Below are 26526 nucleotides of genomic sequence, written 5' to 3' on the forward strand. Positions count from 1 at the left end.
TCCCATAGACCGGTACGCTCCCACAGAGTGGGTCTCCTCAGGGTGCCGTCGGCCAAGCAGTGTCGGCTGGCGACCCCCAGGGGGAGGGCCTTCTCTGTGGGTGCCCCCACCCTCTGGAACGAACTACCCCCCGAGATCCGGATGATTCCGGATCTCCTTACTTTCCGCCGCGCCCTCAAGACATGGCTTTTTCAGCAAGTGGGCCTGGCCTAGGGAGGATTTTAAATCGGGTTTTTAAATCGGGTTTTTTTAAGAATAATTTTAACTGCACAACTTTAAATATTGGTTTAATTTGGTTTTATCTGGTGGGGGGTTGTAAATATGTCTATGTTTTTAAATATGTTGTGAGCCGCCCTGAGTCCCGTTGGGAGAAGGGCGGGATATAAATCAAAATAAATAAATAAATAAATAAATAAATAAATAAATAAATAAATAATCTTGTCTGTTTATGAAATGGCTAACCTGGGACTAGCATACTATTTGCAGCCTGCATTGCAGGGTTTATTTTAGTGATATATGGAAAAATACATCACTTTTTCAGATTACCTATTCAGCATCCTGCTACTTTAGATATATTTTGGTAATGAATTGATCTTAAAACACAGGTAGTCACTATGCAAATCATATAGACAATTTGGAATAATAGTAGCAGGAAAGTTTTACTTGCTCTGTAAGTTATATGCACAAGGCTTTGGGTATTTGTGCCAAGGATTAAGAAAGTCAGCATTAACTAAAGTACTATGTGAATAAAGAGCTATCAGGAAAGAGATGGCTTTAAGCCATTTCATCTAACAGTACTATTTTTTTTTGCATTTTTATGTTGTACTTATCTAATATTAGCCTTGCTAAATAGCTCTGAATCTGGCAGCCCCAACCCTAAACTGTTAGAAGCATTTCTGTCATCTGAAAAGAGCCAAATCCTTCAATTGTTTTATGCTATCAGACACTCAGAGATGATTTACTGAGCGCTGTAAAAAGAAAAGTTCATTTTCAGTGTGTCATTCCATTATGGGGATAATATAAATAACTAAAATTGTAGAATGTTTCATAACTGTTGGAACTTTGGCATAATCATTTAATATTCTTGTCGAATATTCACTCTTCCAGAACCAAGGTTATTTTGGTGCCTTTCAACTTTGTTTACGTGCCGTTTCTATCTCCCTTATCCTCCTTTCCACTTCCTTTCTAGCTGCTCATATGATTTCAACATTCTTGTCTCTGCCATTGCAGCTATGTGTTCACCTTTGTACATTTCTAAGACAGAGTGTGATTACCAAGTAATGCTTCAATGTCAACTTCTTTGTACCCAAGACCTTCCTCACTTGGCTCTTCTTTTGGGTCATAACCTTGGTGTCTTTTCCTAATAATAGTCATTCTTCTGTTCTCAATAAAAGAACAGAAAAAAGCTCCAGCAAAATTAGCACAGTCTTCACTTCACAATTTTCTCATGTTCCACTATTCTATTAGGTTCACGTATAGTATTTAAAGCTGTGCTGGCAAATAGCAATCACTGCTACAAACCTACTAAGTGAGCCTCTATTTTCTTTTAAACTCAGCTTCCTTCCATTTACATATTGTTCTTATAAGGTTGTTTTAAGAATTATTGAGAGAACATATATGAAGTAGTGTCATCACTTGAACTTCATCCTGTAAAAACACTTCAGTTTTAGTACCACTTAATTTGATCATTTAAGGTGCAAAGGTTTGGTGCAAATGTTATTTATTGCAATAAATAACATTACATTGCATTTTTATGAAGCTAAAGCATAATCCCATGTTTCTACATGAAAGAAACTGTCCAGCTAAAAAAGGATGGGAACTTTCCCAAGAAAGGCTAATAAAATACATTCCGTCTTGTCCTTGATCAAATGATTTTTCATAGTTATAATCTGGAGTAATAACTATGAACTACATCTAAAACAGATCTCCTTTTAGCCAGATGGGAATAGGCTTTAGTTTGTATGTTAAACATTACAGAGAACCTCCCTATCCTAATGAAGCCTTCTGGTAGTGGTTTAACAGCCAGTTAACTAGAACAGGCATGTCAAACTCGCGATGTCACGTGACGTTGTGCGATGTATCGTGACGTTTTCCCCATTGCCGGCAATGGAGGGGGGCGCGGTTTTGATGTGACGCATCTGGCCCGTGGGCCGGCAGTTTGACATGCCCGAACCAGAATAAGAATCTTTGCCTCTCTTTCTCTGTATGACATGTTGGAATAGCCTTGCTAAAAAGAATACTAGGAGCGTTTGCAGCTTTTTAAAGGATTTAAGAAAGTTATACAAGCTACAATAGTCTCACCTATGACTGTCTAAATGCCATAAAAAAAATCTCTATTCAGAACCTAACATCTCTAGTACAAAAGAAACGATTCGGGAAATGGGTACAAGGAAGACAAATATTTTTAAGTTAATCTAAACATTTTTGGTTGAATTATGATTCACGGTAGTAACCAATTGGCTAAAGTGACCCTTGCAAAACCTGATGTTGTCTACCTGAAGATGCAAAGATGATTGAGGCTTTCAGGTGAGTAGGTAGATTTAAAGCTCTACATTGTTACAGTTCAAGACAAATAGAAACATGGCTCCTCTTAGCAATTCAGTGCAATAGCAACTGAGTGCAATACTATGACTATTTTGTGCTGGCATTTTTTTTTTAATATACAGCAAACTTGGAGATCAATGATCAAATCCTTCAGCTTAGATGACTGAAGATGATGACAGCATTGCTACTGTAACAAAAACATAATTATATAAGTATTTTGATTGAATGATACCGGATCATTATTCTCTTTCCAAATGTCAAAATATGTGATTCTGAATATTTCTGAGTATCTAAAAAGCAAAGATTGCCAAGGGCAATTGGCAAGAAAATAGTATACTTTCAAAGCCTACCTCCAGAGTCATAGTTTAAAATTCTGTCTTTTGCATTTTAAGTTATGATTCTTGGTAACCCCATATTAGCTAGAGATAATGGAAGCTGTTGTGTGTGAAATTCTGTTTTTCCAAACAGAAAACAAAATCTTTTTGTTGTTGTTGAAGTCTTGTAGCTAGAACTAGAATGGGATTGCCTTTTTCATAGGGACTAAAATTTGTTCTTAATTTTGGTTGTTAGTAGTCAGTTGACCTTTAACATGGACACATTTCAAGTCTACATTCCTTCTAGATACTGGATTTTAAAAATAAAAACTGAAAGCATCAGAAGGCAAGACAATTAATCAAGGAGAGAAGCAACCTGAAACTTCCTAACAGTGAGAACAATTAACCAGTGGAACAGCTTGCCTTCAGAAGTTGTGGGTGCTTCATCACTGGAGGTTTTTAAGAAAAGACTGGATAGCCACCTATCTGAAAGGGTATAGGATCTCATGCTTGAGCAGGGGGTTGGACTAGAAGATCTTCAAGGTCCCTTCCAGCTCTATTCCGATTGATCCTATGCTAAATATGAATGCTATATATTGTTATATATTGTTATATACTGTGACTCATGAATCAATGAATATTTTATAAGAACCTTTTCACAAATATGTGGGTTTATTTTATACAAATTGTTATGCTATCTTATATAAATTTAAAGAATTCATTTGAACAATGCTGTCTACTTAGAAATTAATTATATCCAAACCATTATTCATCAAAATAATCTTAGGCAATTTGTCTACCTCTGCAAACTGTGAGGCTCTAGTTGAACAATATCAGCAACTAATGAGTAGCTAATCATTCTAAAGGTGCCTATGGGAATGATTCAATCACAATCTAAAAATCTAAGATAGTATGGCCAATATAGAGAATAATCACACTTTCCTTATTATGTTTCCACTTTCCTCTCCCTACCACCACTCCCAAACCATCCACACACAAACATAGTTGTTCCTGAAGATCATTGGAATAGCTGGAATGCTGTGAGATGCCATAGCAGGACAGAGAAATTAAATGATTTTGATACAACCAAGAATGTTTAAGAATGCTGATTATCAGCAAGGTATCTCTATGAATCAAGAAAATATATTTTCATGGCATTTGATATCTAGTATTTAAACTCCTAAGATTAGACATCAACAGTATATTTTATATTAGTTCTAAAGAGTTTGTTTCTGTCCATAAAGTGCAGATAATTAAATTTTCTTTGAGTTTAAGATATTGTAAGTTGTTTAGCAAGCAAAATTTTCAAATGATGCATCATAGCTATCTTAGAACAAATTTATTTAACTGGCGTAAAAACAAAAAAGTTAAGCTGAACATTGTAAACATCCAACATTTATTAAAAAAAATCAACTTGAGCAAGCTGGAATAATAAACACTCAACTGGCAAACTAAATGTGCCATTGAATCATTGTTCTCTTGCAATTAAGATTTCTGTTTTCATTTTGCACTTTGGAATGAAATAGGAATGTCATCTTTTTAATTAATGTTGTGGAGGTCTTGGTGCTCTCTGAGCTTGGTTGTTTTGTTTGCAGAAGTTTGATTACTGAACCAGGTAACATCATCAGTGAATGTTAATTTAACAAATTAGTAAAGTTTAATTTAATGAATTTTATTTCTAGATAATCTCAGAAATGTAGACTTTTCTTGCTTTTTAGTTTATTTACTTCAAAAGTAGTATTAAAAGCTTAGAAAATGTTACTGAAATGTATCCCTTCTTTCTCAGTAATATTCCCAAACAATGAGTTATTCTCTTGTGGGCTTAGTTCTCCTTTTCTTAATGATAAGACAACTTGGCTTATTGTTCTCAATGAAATGTCCTGAGACAACTTGAGAAGGAGCTGTAAAAGGATGTACATATATTCAAGCTGGACTTTTTTTCACTCAAACCTGCCCCTAACTCAGGGCTTTTCAATCTTTTCACCCATTGTACCACTTTAGGATATGGCAATATCCGAGTACCACCAGTAGCCTAGCAAGGTGTCAAAAACTTGATGACAAAAAAAAAAAGGAAAAAAGTGATGAAGTACAGGTAGTCCTCGACTTACAACAGTGTGCTTAGTGATTGTTCGAAGTTACAATGGCGCTCTTCCTCCCGTCCGAGGTTTTCATTGTTGTGAGCATTTCTGTTGAGGATTAGCAGTGGGGGTGGGGTGGGGGGGGTGTTTGATTTTTATTCCCCCCGTCCGCTGGTTGGCTGCAGCAGGTTTTGGTCACTTCACATGACCCTGGGACACTGTGACCGTCATAAATATGAATAAGTTGCCAAGCATCTGAATGTAAATCACAAGACCCTGGAGATGCTGCAACATTCCAGCTGATCAGAGCTTCTTCTGGGCCCAGCTGGAGCCTGGCACTGATCCTGGCATTTCCGCGGAGCCCTGACAGCCCTGCAGCTCCAGCCATCTCTCACTCAGGCTTGTGTGGTGCTGCCACCGGTTCAGCTCATTCCCCTCCCCCGCTACCACTTTTCTAGGATTGTCGCGTACCACCTGCCAGGTGCCAATGTACCACAGGTGGTACCCGTACCACTGGTTGAAAATCCTTGCCCTAACTAATCTCTGTGGAGTTTGCCTCAAACCAGTATTTCTAATTTCTAGATACAGATTGTTTTAATTTCAGTTGAGGGAAGTGTTCGTTTTAAATTGTTTCACCCTGAAACTAAATAATTCTTGTTTTTCACCAGAAAAACTTTATTTTTTTTACAAAGATTTCACTGGTGACTTCCATGTACCTATTAGTAGAGTAATACTGGGCACCATGATTCATTCTACTATGCATCTCTAATCAGGCAAAACTGGGATAGAAATGAACTATTCCATTTTTACTACAGAGAGCTTCACTGTTCTTTGATTCCATGTGAGTCTGTATGTGAATGAATTATCAAGAGTAATGCAAAATCAAATAATCCTTGAGATCTTAGCCATAAAATCATTCCAAGCTAAGACTGAGTTTTAAAAGATGATAACTTCATCTGGACCCAGTTTTTTGTTACTATTACTGACTCCTTACAAATTAAAAATCAGGATGATCTGCAGGTTCCAGGTTTAAAAAGTTGTGGTGAAAAGCTATAAATCAGTGACTAAATATGCAGGTCATGTAGAGAAAATCCATGCTTTAGTATAAAATGTTATTCAGTAGGGCTAAGCAAGATTCCTATCTAAAAAACCCATTCAGTCTCTAGATAAGCAGTCTGAACTAGACTGAACCTGAATTAACTCTTTCCTCCTACACTAACATTGTAGCTGCACTGCTGCTATTAAGAATGCACACATCAGGACTTCATTGGACATGGCTGCAAAGTAGCATGTAACTTGCTCTCTAGTGAATGTTAGATATGAGCATAAACTTAGAGACAGTTCTCATCTAAAAACAAGGCAAACATGGAGAACTAAGATACCACCCAATAAGAAATAATAAGAAACAGTCTTGTGCTTTTAATTAAAACCACAGTTTTTTTCATGTCTCATTCATTTGTTTGTTGTTGTTATAGAATCAAAACACAAGACTTTCCTTTTAATGAAAAACAGCAAGCATTTAAATAAGCTTTTTTTTACTTGATGCAGACTTGTAAAAGCCCATGAAACTGCCTTTTGTAACTATGCCAAAGCAATTTTTGAACCTTTCTAAAATGTGGTCTCAATACAATAGTATCTTACAGAAATAGAGAAAAGTCCCAAATAGGTTTTTTTTATTATCATTACTGGTTTCTGCAGATGTATTTGTAGCTAGCGTGGATAAGGATCAACAATGAATGGAAGCTAACATTTTGAGGTGGCCCATTCACATTTTACTTTGCAGAATAATTAACACTAAATAATTAATTGCTTCAGATAAAAGCATGCAAAACATTTTTTTAATTCTCCTAGTCCTAATCAGACTTGGGAAAAAAAAATACTGAGAACAGTACAGATAGTCCTCAACTTATCACCAATCGCTTAATGACTGTTCAAAGTTACGATGGATGTGAAAAAAAGTTACTTATGACTCGTCCTCAAAGTTATGACTGCCACACCATTCCCACAGTCATATAACTGCATTTTGGGCACTTGCCACCTTGTGCACATTGACAACCTGTGGTCATGGGATCACATTCTGCAACACTGTTTGCAGTTTTCCAGCATAAAACTCTCATTGGATAAAATGCTTTCATACTTATGACCACATGGTTTACTGAACACCATAGTAACTCATTTAATAAACATCATAAAACTGAGTCTGATCACATTGTGCCTCAACCTACAACTGCCAACAACTTACAACCAAAATTACGGTCCCAATTGTGGTCATAAGTCAAGGACTATCTGTATCAGTACAAGTGAATATTTGGGTAAGTGCATTACTAAGTCACTTTTTTCTATATGGGGCCTTTTCTTTTTTTTAAGCTACAGCATTCTACTTCATAGATGACAAACATATAATGGGATAGAGGTGGATTTTCTAGGTAGTAATTGATGTCTCATTATGGAATAAATAGTGTAATTCGACTTTTCACGAGGAAGCTGTCCCTGAAGGATTTTACAAAGTAACTACCCAATTACAGACATATCTTTCTTGGGAAATGGCTAGTTAGCTACAGATGCATTTGGAGGAAGCTGCTTGTGTTGACCGATTTGAATCTGGTTTCAGGTTTGGATACAAAACTGAAACAGATTTGGTCACATTTGTTCTTCCTCTTGGATTGTTCAGCAGCATCTGGTCCCTTAAGCATGAAATCTTGATGGGACAGCTCTATGGCCTGAGAAGTAAAAAGGCAGCATTGCATTGCAATAACTCTGTTTCTAGCTGCAGGCTTGCTACCAAAAATAGCTATGGATAATTCCTGTTCAACTTATTTATTTCACTGAATTCTGTTCTTTCCCTTCTCCTACTGCTATCTACACAGACATGTCAAACTCGCAACATCACGTGATGTCGTGCAATGTATCGGGACAGTTTTGCCATTGCCGGCAATGGGGTGGGCGTAGCTTCCGCGTGACGCATCCAGCCTGCAGGCCGGCAGTTTGACACCCCTGATCTACAAGTTTGGGACATGGTAACACTAATGTATCTCTATTCAATATGAATCAGGAGTGCTAGACAGTTGCCTAGTGGTAGTGATGGGTTGAGCAAGGATCAATAAATCAGTTGATCCTGGTAAGATGGGAGTTTTGACGGGATCTGGAATTATGGAGATAGTGTCTTCTATATGATTGCATGTCTGAATACATGAATGCAAATTTGGATTCAAAGTTTAACTGTGAAAAGCATGTATACACTTCAAGCTGATATGGTAGACATAAAACTTCACAAAGAAGCATAGCATGACTTTACTTATTCACCCCCTAATAGTTCAGTGTTTGTTATACAAACATTTTCTTGTCCAAAATATTAGTTCTAAAATACATTCTTTATTCATTCAAATTAAATGCAAAAAAACCCAAAACAAATCTGCCTAGATGGACTTGGACTGATACTGTACCTTTTAGCCTTGCTATGAATACTACTTTTAAAGTATAAATATTAATTAGCTGACACAAAATAAAATATGTATCGACTGGTTATCCTTCATTGGGTTCTTAATTTTTCCGGTCACTTTGTTATTACAGAAGTGAAATTATTAATTTATTGTTTTTTAAAAAATATATGGGAATATTAAAAATGTAATCCTTCCTAGGATTCTATCATTTCATGTTCACATCATGCCGCTACATATATAATCCAGATATTAGCTATGAATTGAATTAAAATTACATTAAATAATTTCCCTAGTAATATGCATGTGCATGAATGTGAAATTCAAGTGGGGCACCAGAGAGTACCAGATATTCAAGCAGAATTTCTTTTCCATATTTTACTGTTCCTTTTCTATTTTGAGCACACTAAATATTTGACTTAGAACTGAAATATTGGATATGAAGTACTAATCTATTAAAATAATAGACAAACATAAATAGTGCTATTTTACAATAAATTATAGTAAAATAACTTATAGAAGAAAATGCAGAATTTAAAATATTTATATACTTTTTTCCCCTTCAAGATGCATATAAATGTGGATATGCGATAATAGCCACTATATAGTAGAAGGAAATTCTCTGAGTTGTTGATCTATATCCCTATTTTTTTTAAAGACAAGCATGGAGAAAATGATTTAGGCATAACAACAAATTGAATAAATAAAGTATATTAGTGATGCTAACTTTTTTTCCTTTCTAGAAATGTTTCAATAGTATTCTTAACAAGCAACAAAATTAAATGTTGAGTAAGAAAGAAATCCATTGATGTTCATGCAGCACCTTTTTCCTTTTAAAATGCATGAATATCATGATTTTAAATAATCCCACAAGGCAGTGTTTCCCAACCTTGGAAATTTCAAGGATGTGGACTTCCACTCCCAGAATTCTCACCAAAGGTCATGTTAGCTGTGTAATTCTGGGGGTTGAAGTCCACGTTCCTGGAAATTCCCAAGGTTGGGAAACCCTACCCTAAGGCAAAGATCAGGAACATGACTAAAAGAAAAAAAGAGATATCAGTGAAAATATAAGCTACTACGTGAGTATACTAGAAGTTTAAAGCTTTTATTTCCACTTTGCATTAATATCTAAAGACATACAAACAGCTGCTTCTACAAGAGAGCAAATCTTTTCTTCCCATCATGCATTGTATGTACACCATGCACATCTAATCCAGGAGGCTGGGAAATCCTTTGATTTTAGAACTGTGCAGAGAGATGCAGAAAAGAATTTCCCATCATACTGTCACTTCTGCTGGCAGATAGATCTCAACCAGAAGGCCATAATTTCATTCATTTAAACATTTTAAAATTCTAATTTGTGAACTAATCTCGGTTTGAGCAACTCCAGATATCCCAACTAGAATTTCTCAGGCAAGAAAGAAGGGACAGCAAGTGAATCTGCAAATGAGCTTAGAACTGCTCATCTTTGTAAATGCTGACCCATAGTTTAATATATGTTCCCACAATTATTTATTTTAAAAATAAATGTATAGCATGAGACTCAGGACATGTGAAATCAAGTACTATATACACCAAATATAAATCAATCTCCTTTCATAAATTTCACTCAGAAAATATAGCTTGCCAAAAAGATTGATAAATTAATAGCCTAAATCAGGGGTAGGCAACCTTAGCTCTTTTATGACTCGTGGACTTCAACTCCCAGAATTCCTGAGCCAGTCATGCAGGCTCAGGAATTCTGGGAGTTGAAGTCCATGAGTCATAAAAGAGCCAAGGTTGCCTACCCCTGGCCTAAATAAATACCCGGGAATGAATGAATGAATGAATGAATAAACAAACAAACAAACAAACAAACAAATAAATAATTTATACTATCTTTATAAATATAAAAATAGTATTTTCATTTACAATACAGTGCCTCATTCAACAGCTGAAAAGGTAAACAGAAAAAGGGGGCACTAGCGCTTGATACAGACACCTTTCTTAGTAATAAAAATAAAATATAAATCCTACAAAAATCAGCAAAATGTCTACTATATTATCAAGTAAGAGATTATTTTCATATATAGGTGCATGCAAGTGTGCTTTTTATTGTCCTTTCTCTAAAAAGCAGAAATCTCTCAGCAAAAGAATTATACCTGTTCCTGTGTCTCCAGATCTTTCTGTTGCAGCTTTTCTTCTGCAGAATGAACCTGATTGCAGTAACTTTCAATCTCATCTTGTAAACCCTGAAACAATATTAAAAAAATGCAATGTGTTTTTCCAGAATTACAAGGAAACAAAATATAAGAAAGTGTGCTTGCACCATTCATGGATTTCTTAAGTTCCTTCGTGACAGTTACACATATAATAAGTCTCCCCCCTTCTTCCCCCTCTCACGAAGTAGCCAGTTCCTTCCTACAGCAGCCCTGGCAGGCCAATAATTGTACTGGCTAGAATAAGACATATAATATTACTTTGCTGACAGAGAAAAAATAATATAAAAACTCCTGCAAGCTCATGTTTATTGCTTCTTCTAAAGGACAGCATTAGGCCTGTGGGACTAATTTACTGAGACTATAAAACAGCTTCCTGTGTTTTATAACTTAGGTGCCAAACTGAAATGCATCTATAACAAGAGATCCCAAGATTAATTGTTGTTTGCAATGAATGGCATTTATTTTGCAAATATGATTTAAACCTGTGAATACTGTGAATCTATTATCCATTTTCCATTCAACTATCCAGAACAGACTAGTCAGCAAATACGCAATGTGATTAATTTGGGAACTTACGATACGTTAAAGCAAAACCTGTAAAGTGAAAAACTTCTAAACTGGCTCAAAGCAACTAAAATAACTCACAGTACAAATATTTAACAGAATCCTCTTCTATCTCTCTTAGACAATAATGGAATAGTGTATGTTTAAATCATTTACAGGATGAATGGCAATTCAGATAAGATAAGAGGAGTACTTGTGATAGATCTTGCATAATTGTTTTAAAGTAATGCCAAGAGTTAACTTAAAACTATTAACACTGCGGTACAGCTTCAACTTCTTCTGATGCCAAACGTTTAGTCAATAGCACAAGAGAGCTTCAGATCGCCTCCATTCTGTATTATTATTATGCACTGTACAAATAACAAGCATGTATAATGGAAGTCCATCAAAAATGCATTGCAACATTAACAGCCTAAACTGATTGCTAAGAGAAAGATTTGCTGCTGTCTTTTCTTGTCCCTTCGTCTTGAAATTGTTTTTTTCACTATATTATACAAAAAAAAGGGGAGGGGGAACTCTTGAATGTAAATTTTGTATTATGTGAGCAGGCTTATGCCTGTGAGGGGATAAAGCAACATGATATCCACAGGCACCTTCTGTTCTGTCTACAAAGTACTTTGGTATTATCCGCAATTTATTTTATGTGAGGGAAGACTTCAAAGTAATGAGCTAACCCTCCATGCTGTCTGCCATCTTTATTCCACAGAATGCCTCTGGCTCCCATGAGACTCAGAGAAATTCTTCAGAAATAAAGGCTAGGAGTGGCTGGAGGCACACTCTTGCTTTTAAGTTCTCCTGGCCAGCTGGGAGGCAGAGGGGAGGAAAAGCCTGCTGGCATGGAGGGTGCCTTAAAAAGGAGCAAGATTTAGATGACAGTGAGGCAGGGGAACAAATGGGACTAGGAAACCAGGATAGAAGGAGAGAACGCATTTACTCTATTTGGGTTTTGATGAAACCGTGTATTTTTATAATGGCTAATTAACAGGAAGTTAAAAATTAATTCAGATGTTTGCATTGGGGCTCAGACCCCATTTCTACTTTATTCGTATTCTAGAGTAATTTACTTATTTTTACTTATTTTTTTGCTTTGAGATTTTTTTTTTTAAAAAATATAGGTATTTGTGGCATGTTAAGAGAAATGGCAAAGCAGTACGTTTAGAAATCAGTGCCTACCATGTCTTTCATGTTATTCAAAATTCCAAATGCTTCCACCAATGGGAAAAAACCTGTCAAGAATCACACGCAATAGATTTCTATTTTGTGCACTGTGCTATACGTCAAATCCAACCTTTTAAAATGAGCTTTTGGCTCCCTCTGGCAAGTACTTCTAAGATATATAGTACTTTCTAAATAGTTTGCGTTATGGAGAAAAGACCATGTATACAATTAATTGCAACAATTTGCACGTTTCAAACCCAATCTAATTAAATTAGCTATATTTACATTTTTTTAAATTAATGGAATAAATAAAAAATGGTTACCAGATCTTTTGTTTTGGAGGCTGGCATTCACTTAGTTATAGAGTTCTCTGTAATTTTTTTCTCTTTTCTTTTAGACAAGATTGACAGCATTCAACAAAGTTAACTTATCATGGGTCTTCAAACTATACACTGGGGCCATTACCATTCCAAACAAATGAAGGGAATGAAAAAGGAATGAGGGTTGATATTCTGATCCTTAATATCAAAGGATAATGAATCCAACCAACTCCAAACATTTTAAAAAGCTTGTACTGATAGCCCTCAACTTACAACAGTTCATTTAGTGACCATTCAAAGTTACAACCCTGAAAACAGTGACTTATGACTCTTTTTCACACTTATGACCACTGGCACTGCAGCATCTTCCTGGTCACGTGATCAAAATTAAGCCATTTGACAACTGTCTCATATTTATGACGGTTGCAGTGTCCCTGGGTCATGTGAATCACCTTTTGTGGCTTTCTGACAAGCAAAAGTCAATGGAGAAACCAGATTCACTTCACAACTGTGTCATAACTTAACTGCAGTGATTCGCTTAACAACTGCAGAAAGAAAGGTCATAAAATGGGGCACAACTCACTTAACAACTGCTTCACTGTGCAATAGAAATGTTGGGCTCAATTGTGTCATACGTTGAGGACTGCCTGTATTTGCATTAGTTTCAAAGTAGCAACCCTCGGGTGTATTTTGAACTCTTTTTTAGGCTTGTGCCTAAGCCTACTGCTATTTAAAAATCTAGTGAAACCTATATTTATCTAGCTCACTGATAAGAACAGAAGGACAAGGACCACTGTATAATGACTACTTCTATTTAAGGAGAGCAATTCCAGCATGTTAGGACTCAAACTGAAGTGCCATTTCCAATTGTGCAATACTGGTGCATTGTACCATTTGTTCTTTTATGATGTGGATTGGGTCGGTTGTTGGGAGAATTAGTGAGGATGCTCTTGCTCTGAATCAGGATTTATCATCAGAATTATTAGATTGGATGATTACATCCCTTTTGTGAAGCTACATGAGAAAACTGACAATAGATGCTTCAAAAGAAAAAAAACTGTAGCAAGCAATAGCAGAAAATGTGGGTTTAACTTGCACAAATAATATATAACAGTTTACTATTTTAATTTGCAGAATTAGTGAGACCAGTCGAGCATACTCATGCCATCTCATTCTTAATAGATGATAATAAATATATATACCCTAAAAATAACCCAACAATTTTGGAACATTTCTGGTTTTAAAAATTAATAGGAGCACTGTTGTGCAAGCTATTAAAATACTTAGTTGAAGACAAAACTGCCCATGTTATTGTAAAGTGAGTAGAATGTCAGTGTTCTGTATTGACAGTAAATCAGTTTGCAATGTTTAGATTATTATATATGTTTCTTTTACCACTTCTCTTTACACAAATGAAAGATAAACATTATGAAGGGGGAAAAAAAGGAAGAAAGCTGTGAACATCAAAGGCCTCTCCCTTTCCCACACCAATCTGCCAACTAATCAAACTTTCCAATTGGAGCTATAATAAAATAACAATTTCCCATGATGTTCAAATGATTAGTTTCTAAATGTGATACCACTCATGAATTACCAGTTCAGTAATGTTGGATCTTATGACTGCCGCATAGGACCCTTTCTTATATTTATTAATTTAAATTAATAATCAACAAGAAAGATGTTGAGACTCTAGAAAGAGTACAGAGAAGGGCAACAAAGATGATTAGGGGACTGGAGGCTAAAACATATAAGGAACGGTTGCTGGAATTGGGTATGTCTAGTTTAACAAAGAGAAGGACGAGGGGGGACATGATAGCAGTGTTCCAATATCTCAGGGGCTGCCACAAAGAAGAGGGAGTCAAGCTATTTTCCAAAGCACCTGAAGGCAGGACAAGGAGCAACGGGTGGAAGCTAACTAAAGAGAGAAGCAACCTAGAACTAAGGAGAAACTTCCTGACAGTGAGAACAATTAACCAGTGGAACAACCTGCCTCCAGAAGCAGTGAATGCACCAACACTGGAAGTTTTAAAGAAAAAACTGGACAGCCATTTGTCCGAAATGGTATAGGGTTTCCTGCCTGAGCAGGGGGTTGGACTAGATGACCTCCAAGATCCCTTCCAACTTTATCATCATCATCATCATCATCATCATCATCATCATCATCATCATCATCATCATCATCATTATTATAAATCTTGCTTTTTATTTGGGCATGCAGAGGGCTCCCTATTCTCGTTACAAACCTCTGAGGTTCTTTAAGACTGAGTGGTCCATAATCTGTGCTAGGGGTCCAGATTCTGTGCTAGGGGTGGACAAGACCTCAAGTGTCTCCACTCCCCAATCTTAGTACCATGTCTTCATCACATGATTGTCACTTGGAGACAGGATCCGATAGGAAAATATAAAAATGTGTTTTAATAGCAAGACTATACCGATGCCACGTTTTCATTACAAATGTTCTTCCCAGTCAAAGTGGCCTCTAAAATCAATAACAAAGTACCAGATCTAAGCTGGAAAATAATGATGGGAATATTTAAAATTGTACCATGTATTTTTTTTTCTCCCATTCTTGAAAATTACTTGGGCACATGTTTTAGAATCAACCTAAGTGAAGACCTTCAATATCAATGAAACTATCAATCTTTCAAATAGCAAAATACAAAGACCAGTGTTTTTTTCACAAAAGGCCAGCTATTTTGTGTGGGTGACTCATTTCTGTTATCACTCATCCTCTGAAAGTTCCTAGATATTTGCTACATTGTAAAGGCTAGATGATGAAATGAAAATGTATAAACAAATGGTATCTGATCCTTTCCTTACCAAATGAAATGTTGCATGAGATTGAATCACTGATGCCTTTTCTTCTACATCTAAAAGAGGTATATTTAATGGTAAATATTGTCAGGAAACAGCAACAATAACAGACACCTTGCATAAATTCATTTGGGATCCATATTTATTCTATCCAAAAGAAAGTTGTCTTCACCTGCCAAAAAGTCAACTTTCTTCAAAACAGTGCTCTCCAAATTTTATGAAACTAATTATCTAAATTCTGTACTTAAAAAAATACTACTGGGATGCAATTGCTATTTCAATTATTTTTCAAGTGACTTATGAAGAAGTTTGCTGTGAAAAGTTATATGATAGTTGACCTTTGAACAAGGAAGTATTATGTTTTGTTTTCTTATTTCAGGTGCCCCATGTCCCATCCCATCCCATCCTTTGAAAGGTACTTAAAAATCAGATAAGGCCTACTATAACAATATGAGTGCATTATGGAAGAAGCAATTTATTTGATGTATTGATACAAGGGGAAAAGATACATAATGTACTTTACCTAAAACTGAATGAAAAAAAAAATTCTTTGTAATTTTGTCACCAAGGTCAACCTACAAAGATTTCTGATTTTTTTTCTCTATATAGAAGAACTTATTCTGATTGGAGTTACCAGCCCTAAAGCTTTCTTATGGCTGATCCCTTGACCCGCAACTATCAAAGATTTAAAAAAAGATAAGCTATGATTAAATAAGGCAGGCACTGTTTTCACGGTATGTATCCAACAGTAATTTTTATTAAAATTTTGTAAACATAAACTGTATCAGAGATGGTTTTATTTATTCATATTTTATCAGCACATGCTTCCATATGGTTACATGCAAACTTTTACATGAAGGTGGGTCAGAAAACTTATGGTGACATCATTTAACTGGGTAAGGCCAGGATTCTGGGGAGAGGGGGAGGAGAACTCAAGATTTTTGTTGCTGTAAAATAATAGAAAGGCATACCTTTGTTTCTTGGTAGCTAATTTGAAACCATACTGAGTCTTTCAAAAATGATTTTACCACATGTTTACCACTGAAAAAATACCATGGAACAGTTTTCCAAAAGTAGTATGAAGTATACACTACTAGAAGAGTCAAGAAAAATTCTGGTATTGCTAGGGTAAGAGGTCTTGTAATAGCAACCTGACTGACCTGCACCTTAAGTGGAAAAGGGCTGATGTGGTCCCCATCTTCAAGAAAGGGGAAAAAAACAGACCCAGGAAACTACAGACCAATCAGTCTAACATCAATACTGGAAAGATCCTGGGAAAGATAATCAAAAAACAGATCTGAGAACAACTAGAAGCAAACAAAGTCATAACTGGTAGCCAGCATGGGTTTGTTAAAAACAGATCATGCCAAACCAATCTTATTTCGTTCTTTGATAAAGTGACCAAATTAGTAGACCAACGAAACACTGTGGACATAGTATACTTAGATTTCAGTAAGGCATTCGACAAAGTAGACCACAATCTACTGCTTAGTAAGCTAGAAAAAAGTGGAATAGACAACGCCACCTGATGGATTTGTAGCTGGCTGACAAACCGTACTCAGCAAGTAGTCCTCAATGGTACTACACCCACATGGAGAGAAGTAAGCAGTGGGGTACCACAAGGCTCCATCTTAGGCCCAGTACTCTTCAATATTTTCATCAATGACTTAGATGAGGGAATACAAGGGGAACTCATCAAATTTGTAGATGACACTAAACTGGCAGGAATAGCCAACACCCCAGAAGACAAACTCAGGATTCAAAAAGATCTTGACAAACTGGAACAATGAGCCCTATCCAACAAAATGAGTTTTAATGTGGAGAAAAGCAAAGTTTTACATTTAGGCAGGAAACATCAAAGATATAAGTACAGATTAGGCGAGATCTGGCTCAAAAACAGCAACTGTGAGAGGGACCTTGGAGTCCTAGTGGACAATCACTTGACTATGAGCCAGCAATGTGCAGCAGCAGCCAAAACATCTAATACAATCCTGGGTTGTATAAACAGACACATAGAATCAAGGTCATGCGAAGTATTAGTACCGCTTCATAAAACCCTAGTGAGACCACACCTGGAATACTGCAACCAATTTAGGTTACCATACTACAAAAAAGATGTTGAGACCTTGGAAAAAGTTCAGAGAAGAGCAACTAAGATGATCCAAGGCCTGGAGACTAAAACATATGAAGAACAGCTGCAGGACTTAGGTTTGGCTAGTCTAAAGAAAAAAAGAAACAGGGGTGACATGATAGCAGTATTCCAGTATTTGAGAGGCTGCCACTAAGAAGAGTGGGTCAAATTATTCTCCAAAGCACCAGAGGGCAGGACAAGAAACAATGGTTGGAAACTGATCAAAGAGAGAAGCAACCTGGAATTAAGGAGAAAGTTCCTGACAGTGAGGACAATTAACCAGTGGAACAGCTTGCCTTCAGAAATCATGGGCACTCCATCACTGGAGATTTTAAAAAAGAGAATGGACAGTCACTTGTCTGAGATGGTATAGGACAGGTTCTCCTGTTTGAGTGGGGAGGGGGGGATGGACTAGAAGACCTCTAAGCTCCCTTCCAGCTCTATTCTATTCTGTTCTGTTCTATTCTATTGCCCTATGCATTAATGTTTACCTTTGTGCACCATTAAAACGCAGCATCATTCTTATGGCTATTTGGAGCTCATTTATCAAATGGTTAGGAATTATGCTTTTATTCATAAAGTGATGTTTTGATGAATGTGTGCATAAGATTTTTATACGCATTGTTATAAAAAAATTAAGGGAACAGGAAGAATAAATAAAAAGTTTTGATAAAGAATTGTTAGAACATCCACTCATACTGCATATTCGATTACCTGTTTCCAAAGCCACCTATTTGTGCAAGAAATTTGAAAGAAAAATTCTTGTTAACAATCAATTTATCTTATAGGACTTTGTGCTAAAGCAATTTCACAAGCCTGCAAAAACGGATCAAGTAACTTGGGGGGGGGAACCAACTTCACTAAGAACGCTGCAAAGAAGATTGTAATAGTTGAATCCCGTTGTATCCATATCCCAATTTTCCAATGAGATGCTTAGAGCAGCACCATAATATATTCTTATAGTTCTACATGGGAGGCAAAGCTCCAAGAAAAAGACCGTCTCAAGTCTATCTGGCAACTTCATATCAATTGAATTTCTGAATTTTCCTTCCCTCCCTAGAAATTCAAGACTATAGGTACCATTCCTGTTGCTGTATGTGAACTGTATCATTAGTTTGACAGGATGTGGATTTACATTACAAATCAACTTACAAATGAACAATCTTTATAAGGAGATATCATTAGTTATTTTTCAAGAACCATGCAAAACAGACCCCATGATACATGTTATCCCATTGGTTAAAATGATCATTACTTTGCTGTGGTGTGTATGATTTTTGTTGGAAGTCATATTTTAGCTGTTTGCTTTCCTATTCCAATTATGATGAAAACTGATCCCACCAAGTTGGGAGTTTCATTTCCAAAGCTAAGGAGAGTGTTGGCTGGGGAGGGCAACTTTTTAACATGAAAGAGGGGAGGAAAGGCTCCCTTTTCCTGCACTGCTGTTCCAATGAGAATCACCCCAGTGTAACTGATGATTTAAAAAAAGGAATTCAATCACAAGCAATACATACCAATTGGGATCATAATTCCTCTCTGTTTTGAATAACAGCACTTATAGACATAAAGATAAAAGTAAATGTTTCTCCTGTCTAATCGAGTCTAACTGTAGGGGGCAGAGATCATCTCTGTTTCCTAGCTGAGGAAGCCAGTACTGTCGATAGACATTTTCCGTGGTCATGTGGCTGACATGACTATACACTGAGGCACATGCAACGTTGTTACTTTCCCACCAAAGTGATACCTATTTATCTATTTGCATTTGCATGCTGCTGCTGCTGCTGCTGCTGCTGCTGCTGCTGCTGCTGCTGCTGCTGCTGCTAATAATAATAATAATAATAATAATAATAATAATAATAATAATAATAATAATAAAAAGTTGGACGGGACCTTGGAGGTCATCGAGTCCAACCCCCTGCTCAGGCAGGAACCCTACACCATTTATTTATTTATTTATTTATTTTATTAATTAAACTTTTACCCCGCCCTTCTCCTTACGGACTCAGGGCGGCTAACAACCAATAAAATACAAATACACCCCAAGACACCCCTTAAAACTTGGTTAAAAAGAAATATTTAAATTGGCTATAATTAATTAAAAAATGTTTAAGAACCCCACTAAAAAATTTCCCCTTAGGCCAGTCCTGCTTGCTGAAATAACCATGTCTTAAGGGCGTGGCGGAAGGAAGGGAGATCCGGAATCACCCGGATCTCTGGGGGTAGCTCGTTCCAGAGGGTGGGAGCTCCCACTGAGAAGGCCCTCCCCCTGGGAGTCACCAGCCGGCACTGTCTGGCTGACGGCACCCTGAGGAGACCCACCCTGTGGGAGCGTACCGGCCGATGGGGGGTAATCTGCGGCAGAAGGCGGTCTCGGAGATATCCAGGTCCGATGCCATGGAGCGCTTTNGAGCCAAAATTTCGCCCCCTATAGTCAGCGATGGAGTCAGCTGACTATGCCGAGGCGCCGGCAGCCACAGCCACTCGGTCTTGGAAGGGTTGAGCCTGAGTCTGTTCCTCCCCATCCAGACCCTTACGGCCTCCAGGCAACGGGCCATCACGTCAAGGGCATTGTTGGGGTGGCCTGGGGTGGAAATGTACAGCTGAGTGTCATCAGCGTACTGATGGAAATCCACCCCAAAGCCACGAATGATCTCTCCCAGCGGCTTCACATAAATATTGAACAAAAGGGGAGAGAGGACCGACCCCTGTGGCACCCCACAAATTAGGGGCCTTGGGGTCGACCTCTGTCCCCCTGCCAATACAGACTGCGTACGGTCAGTGAGGAAGGAGGAGAACCACCGCATAACAGTGCCTCCCACTCCTAACCCACCCAAACGTTGCAGCATGATACCGTGGTCCACGGTATCAAAAGCCGCTGAGAGGTCCAAAAGAACGAGGACAGAGGAATAACCCCTATCCCGGGCCCTCCAGAGATCATTGACCAGCGTGACCAATGCCGTTTCAGACAAATGGCTGTCCAGTCTCTTCTTAAAAACTTCCAGTTTTGGAGCATTCACCGCTTCTGGAGGCAGGTTGTTCCACTGGTTAATTGTTCTGTCAGGAAGTTTCTCCTTAGTTCTAGGTTGCTTCTTTCCTTGATCAGTTTCCATCCGTTGCTTCTTGTCCTGCCTTCAGGCACCTTGGAGAATAGCTTGACTCCCTCTTCTTTGTGGCAGCCCCTGAGATATTGGAACACTGCTATCATGTCCCCCCTCGTCCTTCTCTTCATTAAACTAGACATATCCAATTCCAGCAACCGTTCCTTATATGTTTTAGCCTCCAGTCCCCTAATCATCTTTGTTGCTCTTCTCTGTACTCTTTCTAGAGTCTCAGCATCTTTTTTACATCGTGGTGACCAAAACTGGATGCAGTATTCCAAGTGTGGCCTTACTAAGGCATTGTAAAGTGGTATTAATACTTCACGTGATCTTGATTCTATCCCNCCCTAATCATCTTTGTTGCTCTTCTCTGTACTCTTTCTAGAGTCTCAGCATCTTTTTTACATCGTGGTGACCAAAACTGGATGCAGTATTCCAAGTGTGGCCTTACTAAGGCATTGTAAAGTGGTATTAATACTTCACGTGATCTTGATTCTATCCCTCTGTTAATGCAGCCCAGCACTGTGTTGGCTTTTTTGGCAGCCGCAGCACACTGCTGGCTCATATTTAAGTGATTGTCCACTAGGACTCCGAGATCCCTCTCACAGTTACTACTATTGAGCAAGGTACCCCCTATACTATACCTGTACATTTGGTTTTTCTTGCCTAAATGTAGAACCTTACTTTTTTCACCTGCTAGGTTGGCAGGAGCTGGGCCAAGAACTGGTTACTCATCACACAGTACTTGGGTCTCAAACTGCCAACCTTCCGGTTGACAGACCCAGTATCTTAACTGCTAGGCTACTGCGTCCCTTATTATACATATAGGCATCAAATAACCTAATTTCTCTAGAGAAACACACTTCAGCGAGAGCTTTCTCTTCTTTGTTTGTACAATCAAGACCCCTCATTGTATAAATTTACAATGCGCCATCACTTTAGTGCAGATTTGATTTGTCTGGAACAAAAACAAAATCACAACCAAAAGAACAAAAGCAGAGCTAGAACAGCACCTATTAAGACTTCTTCCCTTCTATTTTGCTAGTAACAGATTAAGGTTCACAAAACTATGGGGTTACTGCATTGGAAAAATCCTAAGGAAATGTTGACTATAGTTGGGAATTATTAGAGATACTGCTTAAAAGGAGAGGATATATTTTATGATAACATGAATTGGTTTGACATGATGGTGTTTGTAAAATATTTGGAGCTTAATTCACAGAAAAATCCCTTTGTCTCACAATGGCTTTAGCAAAGTAACTATGTGGATACAAATTAATTCTGTGAAACACTACAGTAACCAAAACTATTTATAATGCATCTTGACTAGAAATATCTTCCATCTTTCTTCACAAAGTTGCTAATGTTTTTATTTTTCCAGTCTAAAATTATTTGTGTTTATTTACCCAAGAGACTGAGCATACATACCTTGTTAACATTTGAGTAAGAGTCATTGACATGTATTTCATAGAATTAAAATGACAAACATTTCAGGGAGAACTCTGAAGAATTCTGTCCCAATATAATGAGCTTGGTAAACAGAAATAATTAGCTCTCTATATTTGTAAAAAGCAGGAATTCAGAACTGCTTCAGAAGTTTTATATTTTCACTTTTAAAGATGGGATTATTTCAACTGGATAATCAATCTAACTTTTTAGAACAAAACTGACTTCAGTCCCCACTCTGGTTGTTTGGAGCCACCTTGGGGAACTTCTAAATGTCAGCTAGTTGCTGACATTTCCTGCCTCTTTGTGGCTCGCCTGACGTGCCGTGGCAGTGACAGGATAATGCTGGGTTAAGTGGGGAAAATCTCTAATCATTCTAACAATATCCCACATTTTGTAGGGAATAACATCATGAGATTAGAGGAACAGCAGCATGGTTCAAAAAATAAAATAAGGATCTGGCCTACTTAGGCTTTTTCAGAGAAGTGAAAAATAAGTAGATTATAAAAAGAAAAGAAAAACAATTGGAAAGGATAAAGTAGGGGAAAATACTACTACTTTCAAATGGTACTTTGATGAAAGATAAAACTTTTCTCTCCTGGTCTGTATTTGAGGTGAACCTCAGCAGACCCAGGAACAAATATGGCAACCTTGTTGTCTCAATGTATGCACAGTGCACCGTAGTGAAACAATAATAACAAAGTCCCTATTTTTTCTCATATGCAGATAGAATCCCATTTAGCAAGAATTGATTCTGAAGACTATGCAAACTATGCTGTTTTTATGCTAGGGTGGGCTCATTTAGTTAACCTATTTATTACAGATCCTTTTTTATGTTTTAAAAATGCAGCGAGATATTAAATGTACGCCAAATATTTTTCTGCCTCTGTTTTCCTTTAAAATGTCACTTGCTGTTATTGCTTAATACCTCAGATTTAAATACTGTATGATCGATCCTGTTGATGACAGACTGGCAAGAAAATAAAAAGCTGGCAGACATCTTTTAAAAGGCTATATATCCCTATATATCTCAAAATGAATGCTTAATTTCAGCTGATTACTAGAGACTTTAACTTGGTTTATTTATTTATTAATTTTGTATACTGCCCATTTTGCTAAACGGTGACTCTGGGCAAATAACATTCCAACAATAATACAAAGTATGGTAAGTATTTACTGTAATTACTAATTACTAAGTTCCCTCTTTTAGTTTGTGCAGAAAGAAAACAAGGAAAAAAAGTCTGTGCCTAATCCATGTTTTCTGTACATGCATGAAAAAAAAAAATTCTGCAATTACTGCAATCGAGCAAAATATAAAAAGTTGTCTTGGATAATTGAATTATTTGAGCAGCTGACCAGCAACATAGCTGCACTTCCAACTTTTTCATTATCCTGAAATGGAAATAAATAATCTGGTATTCATTACCATATCTTCATGGATAGGAATCTGAAGTTTATACTGTCCCAGAACTGAAATATATTAAAGACATTTTATGTTTATTATATGTACAGTAGTATCTTCAAGTATCTGCAAAATCCCAATGAGAATTTAAATTTCTCATCCTCGCATAAAGAATATAGTACTTTGATTTCTGGTGTAATTGGTTTCTTTGACATCACTTAATAATATAATTTTCCTCACAGTGCTGACCAAATTATAAATCCAAACTGGAAAGTAAAGCAGCTTGCACATGAATAAGTGATATACAGAATCTAGTGCAGCAACTTCCTTGGGAGTGTTTCTTCCTGCTTTTTTCTTCATCTTACTATAGAAAGAATTCATAAATGCTTTTAGGTTACATTCAAAAAATTTCCCAATGCATACATTTGACTGGGGATTGTGTGCAGTAGAGACAGTATGTCTGTAAATTATGGACAAAGTCTTTTCTTTTTTTTCTAAACTGTATTAGTCATCTTACTGTAGTAGCTATCAAATGATGCATCTGAAAATACAAACAATAGATATAAAACTTGCTAAAATAATGACTTCCATCAATCAATTCATAGCTGCTCAGTAAAACAGCAATTCTGATACATGATTTATTTAAATTAAAAAGCCAGGGAGTCAAACAGAAAATAGAATAAACTAGGTATATTTTCCTTATGGTGACATTTAAAAACTGGGGTGTTACTACTGAGAAAATCTATGCAGTTGCTGCAGTTCATCTTGAGCAAAAATCTCCCTCCGGATATTGTCAACCTAAGCAAGGATATTAATTAATTAATTAATGTTAATAACTGCATTCTGAATTGGGCCTGAAAATGAACCATGAACCCATGAAAATGATTTAATATGATCATAACACCTACTTACCTGTCATATTTTATACTAGTGGAAGTTTCTGGATCATGGCTAGCTTTGAAGCTTTCATGTTATTACTTTGATTGTAGCAGTAGCATCAAACCTCAATCAATGTCATATGAATTCATTTAAAATTTTAAATATTATTTTTGTGAAGATACAATCTTCACAATGCAGATCTCTCTTTTAAGTTACTGAAGCCATATCTGAGTCCTATAATCCTTGTTTCATTCACTCTTCAACTTTCCTGTGAGATTGCCCAATTCAATTCAATTTTTTTTTAATAACTGGTGACCTGAGATTGTATCTTGTTTACATATTTAAGAGAAAAAAGCAACTGCAATTGTATAGCATTAGAAAAATTGCTTTTATACAAAGATGGAGAAAGGTTTATAATGATGCATAATAAATCTGTAGTACTATTATGTCTCTAAAAGTAGTTAAATGGCTATTATTATATGAAAAGAACAATTTTATTCAGAACCTATTATGCTTCTCAAAATGTAGACAGCATAAACTGTAAAGCTAATCAGTGGTCAGGATAGTGTATATTTTTCTGAAAACCTTCATAATTAGAAACTGATCACTGTCAAGCAACTGGATTACTGTCAAGCACTAATGGTTTAAGTATCAGAAATATTAGGACATTAGTAGGACATGAGTAACATAATTGTTAGCCATTCCTCATACTCTTCAGTGAGTTTATAAATATTGCATGTTTTTTTCCAATAAATGCATTTCATATTTTCAAAAAATACTAGAACAACTTTGATTAGATGCCATTAAATCAGTGTCAACTCTTAATAACCATGTAGCTGGATTAGTTTTTCTCTAGAACAATTTTAGCAAGTACAAGAGCTGTGGTGGCGCAGTGGTTAGAATGCAGTACTGTAGGCTAATTCTGCTGACTGCCAGCTGCCAGAGGTTCGGCAGTTCAAGTCTCACCGTCTCAAGGCTGACTCAAGCTTCCATCCTTCCAAGGTCGGTAAAATGAGGACCCAGATTGTTGGGAGCAAAATGCTGACTCTGTAAAACCACTTAGAGAGGGCTATAAAGCCCTATGAAGTGGTGTATAAGTCTAAGTGCTATTGCTAGTGCTACTTATGAGGAAAAAGTTCAGAAGTTCCAATTTAAATATGAGAAAATTTACAAATATTCTTTTGTATAGAATTGCTGGTACATTGTCAGAAACAAGTACTGCTGAATGTTTTGAAGTTTCCTAGCTAATCTCTATTAAAGCTTGAACTAGAAGGAGGAAGGAGTTTTAGGTATGTTCTCCACTTTGAGTTATTTATAAAAATAATAAAGGCAGGATTAATTTTTTAAAAAACAAAACAAAACTGTACAGTTTGTTATCAGTCTCAAAGCAGACATGCTAAGTTTTTTTTTTTTACCCATTTAATTGTTACCAGACCTTTGGTGTGATTTTACAACTATAAAGTGGGGGGAGCATCCAAGTAGAATTCAGATAAGAATTTAATAAACTAATTCTATGCCCAGACACATAGTAGGTTTAAAAATTAATGAACTTGTCCGATGCTAAAACTGATGATAAAGTCTTGAATTATCACCATAATTATCACCATAAATTGTGATAATTTTCCAATGGCCAATATGGTTCAAGAGATAACATGGAAACCCAGTCTATCGGGCTCAACATGATTCTACATGATCAAAATTAAAAGTATAATAAGTATATTATGTAATATGTAGTTTTTTAAAGTTTCATGCTGATATATAATCCTACACAATAATACGTGTCCTAATGAATCCCACTCTATTTCTCTCTTCCAAGAATTAACCAATCTGATTGTTGGTAGGAAAAATATGAATAATTCACTGCTGCAAAAAGGTATAGATTTTTGTCCCAATATTGTAATTTTCTCTACAATACTCTACAAAGAATGTATTCATAATTTTGGCATGCTGACAGATTCCACAAGCTAGAGAATTTGTTTAGAAGAACCCTTGCATTCTTGTTGGGGCATGTTTGCAATAATTGTCAAGGAATGTTGGAAATCCTATGCATTTTACACAAAATATGGCAATAGTAACACAACTTCAACCGTAATGGTTAATGTTTCAGGTCTCAAAATACAACTCTAGCAGTTAAACTATC

The 26526-nt window shown here is 36.6% G+C and overlaps 1 protein-coding gene across 1 annotated transcript in view; it reads right to left on the reverse strand.

The window, feature by feature from the left end:
* Nucleotides 1-26526, reverse strand: part of CEP112 (centrosomal protein 112) — a 223309-nt gene that overhangs the window by 19815 nt on the left and 176968 nt on the right. The window contains exon 20 of the mRNA XM_015816958.1: nucleotides 10515-10604. Within this exon, the coding sequence (XP_015672444.1) occupies nucleotides 10515-10604 (90 nt within the window). The remainder of the gene's footprint in view (nucleotides 1-10514; nucleotides 10605-26526) is intronic.

This window comes from Protobothrops mucrosquamatus, unplaced genomic scaffold, assembly GCF_001527695.2.
Source record: "Protobothrops mucrosquamatus isolate PMUCROS unplaced genomic scaffold, P.Mucros_1.0 scaffold_123, whole genome shotgun sequence".
Taxonomy (NCBI): domain Eukaryota; kingdom Metazoa; phylum Chordata; class Lepidosauria; order Squamata; family Viperidae; genus Protobothrops; species Protobothrops mucrosquamatus.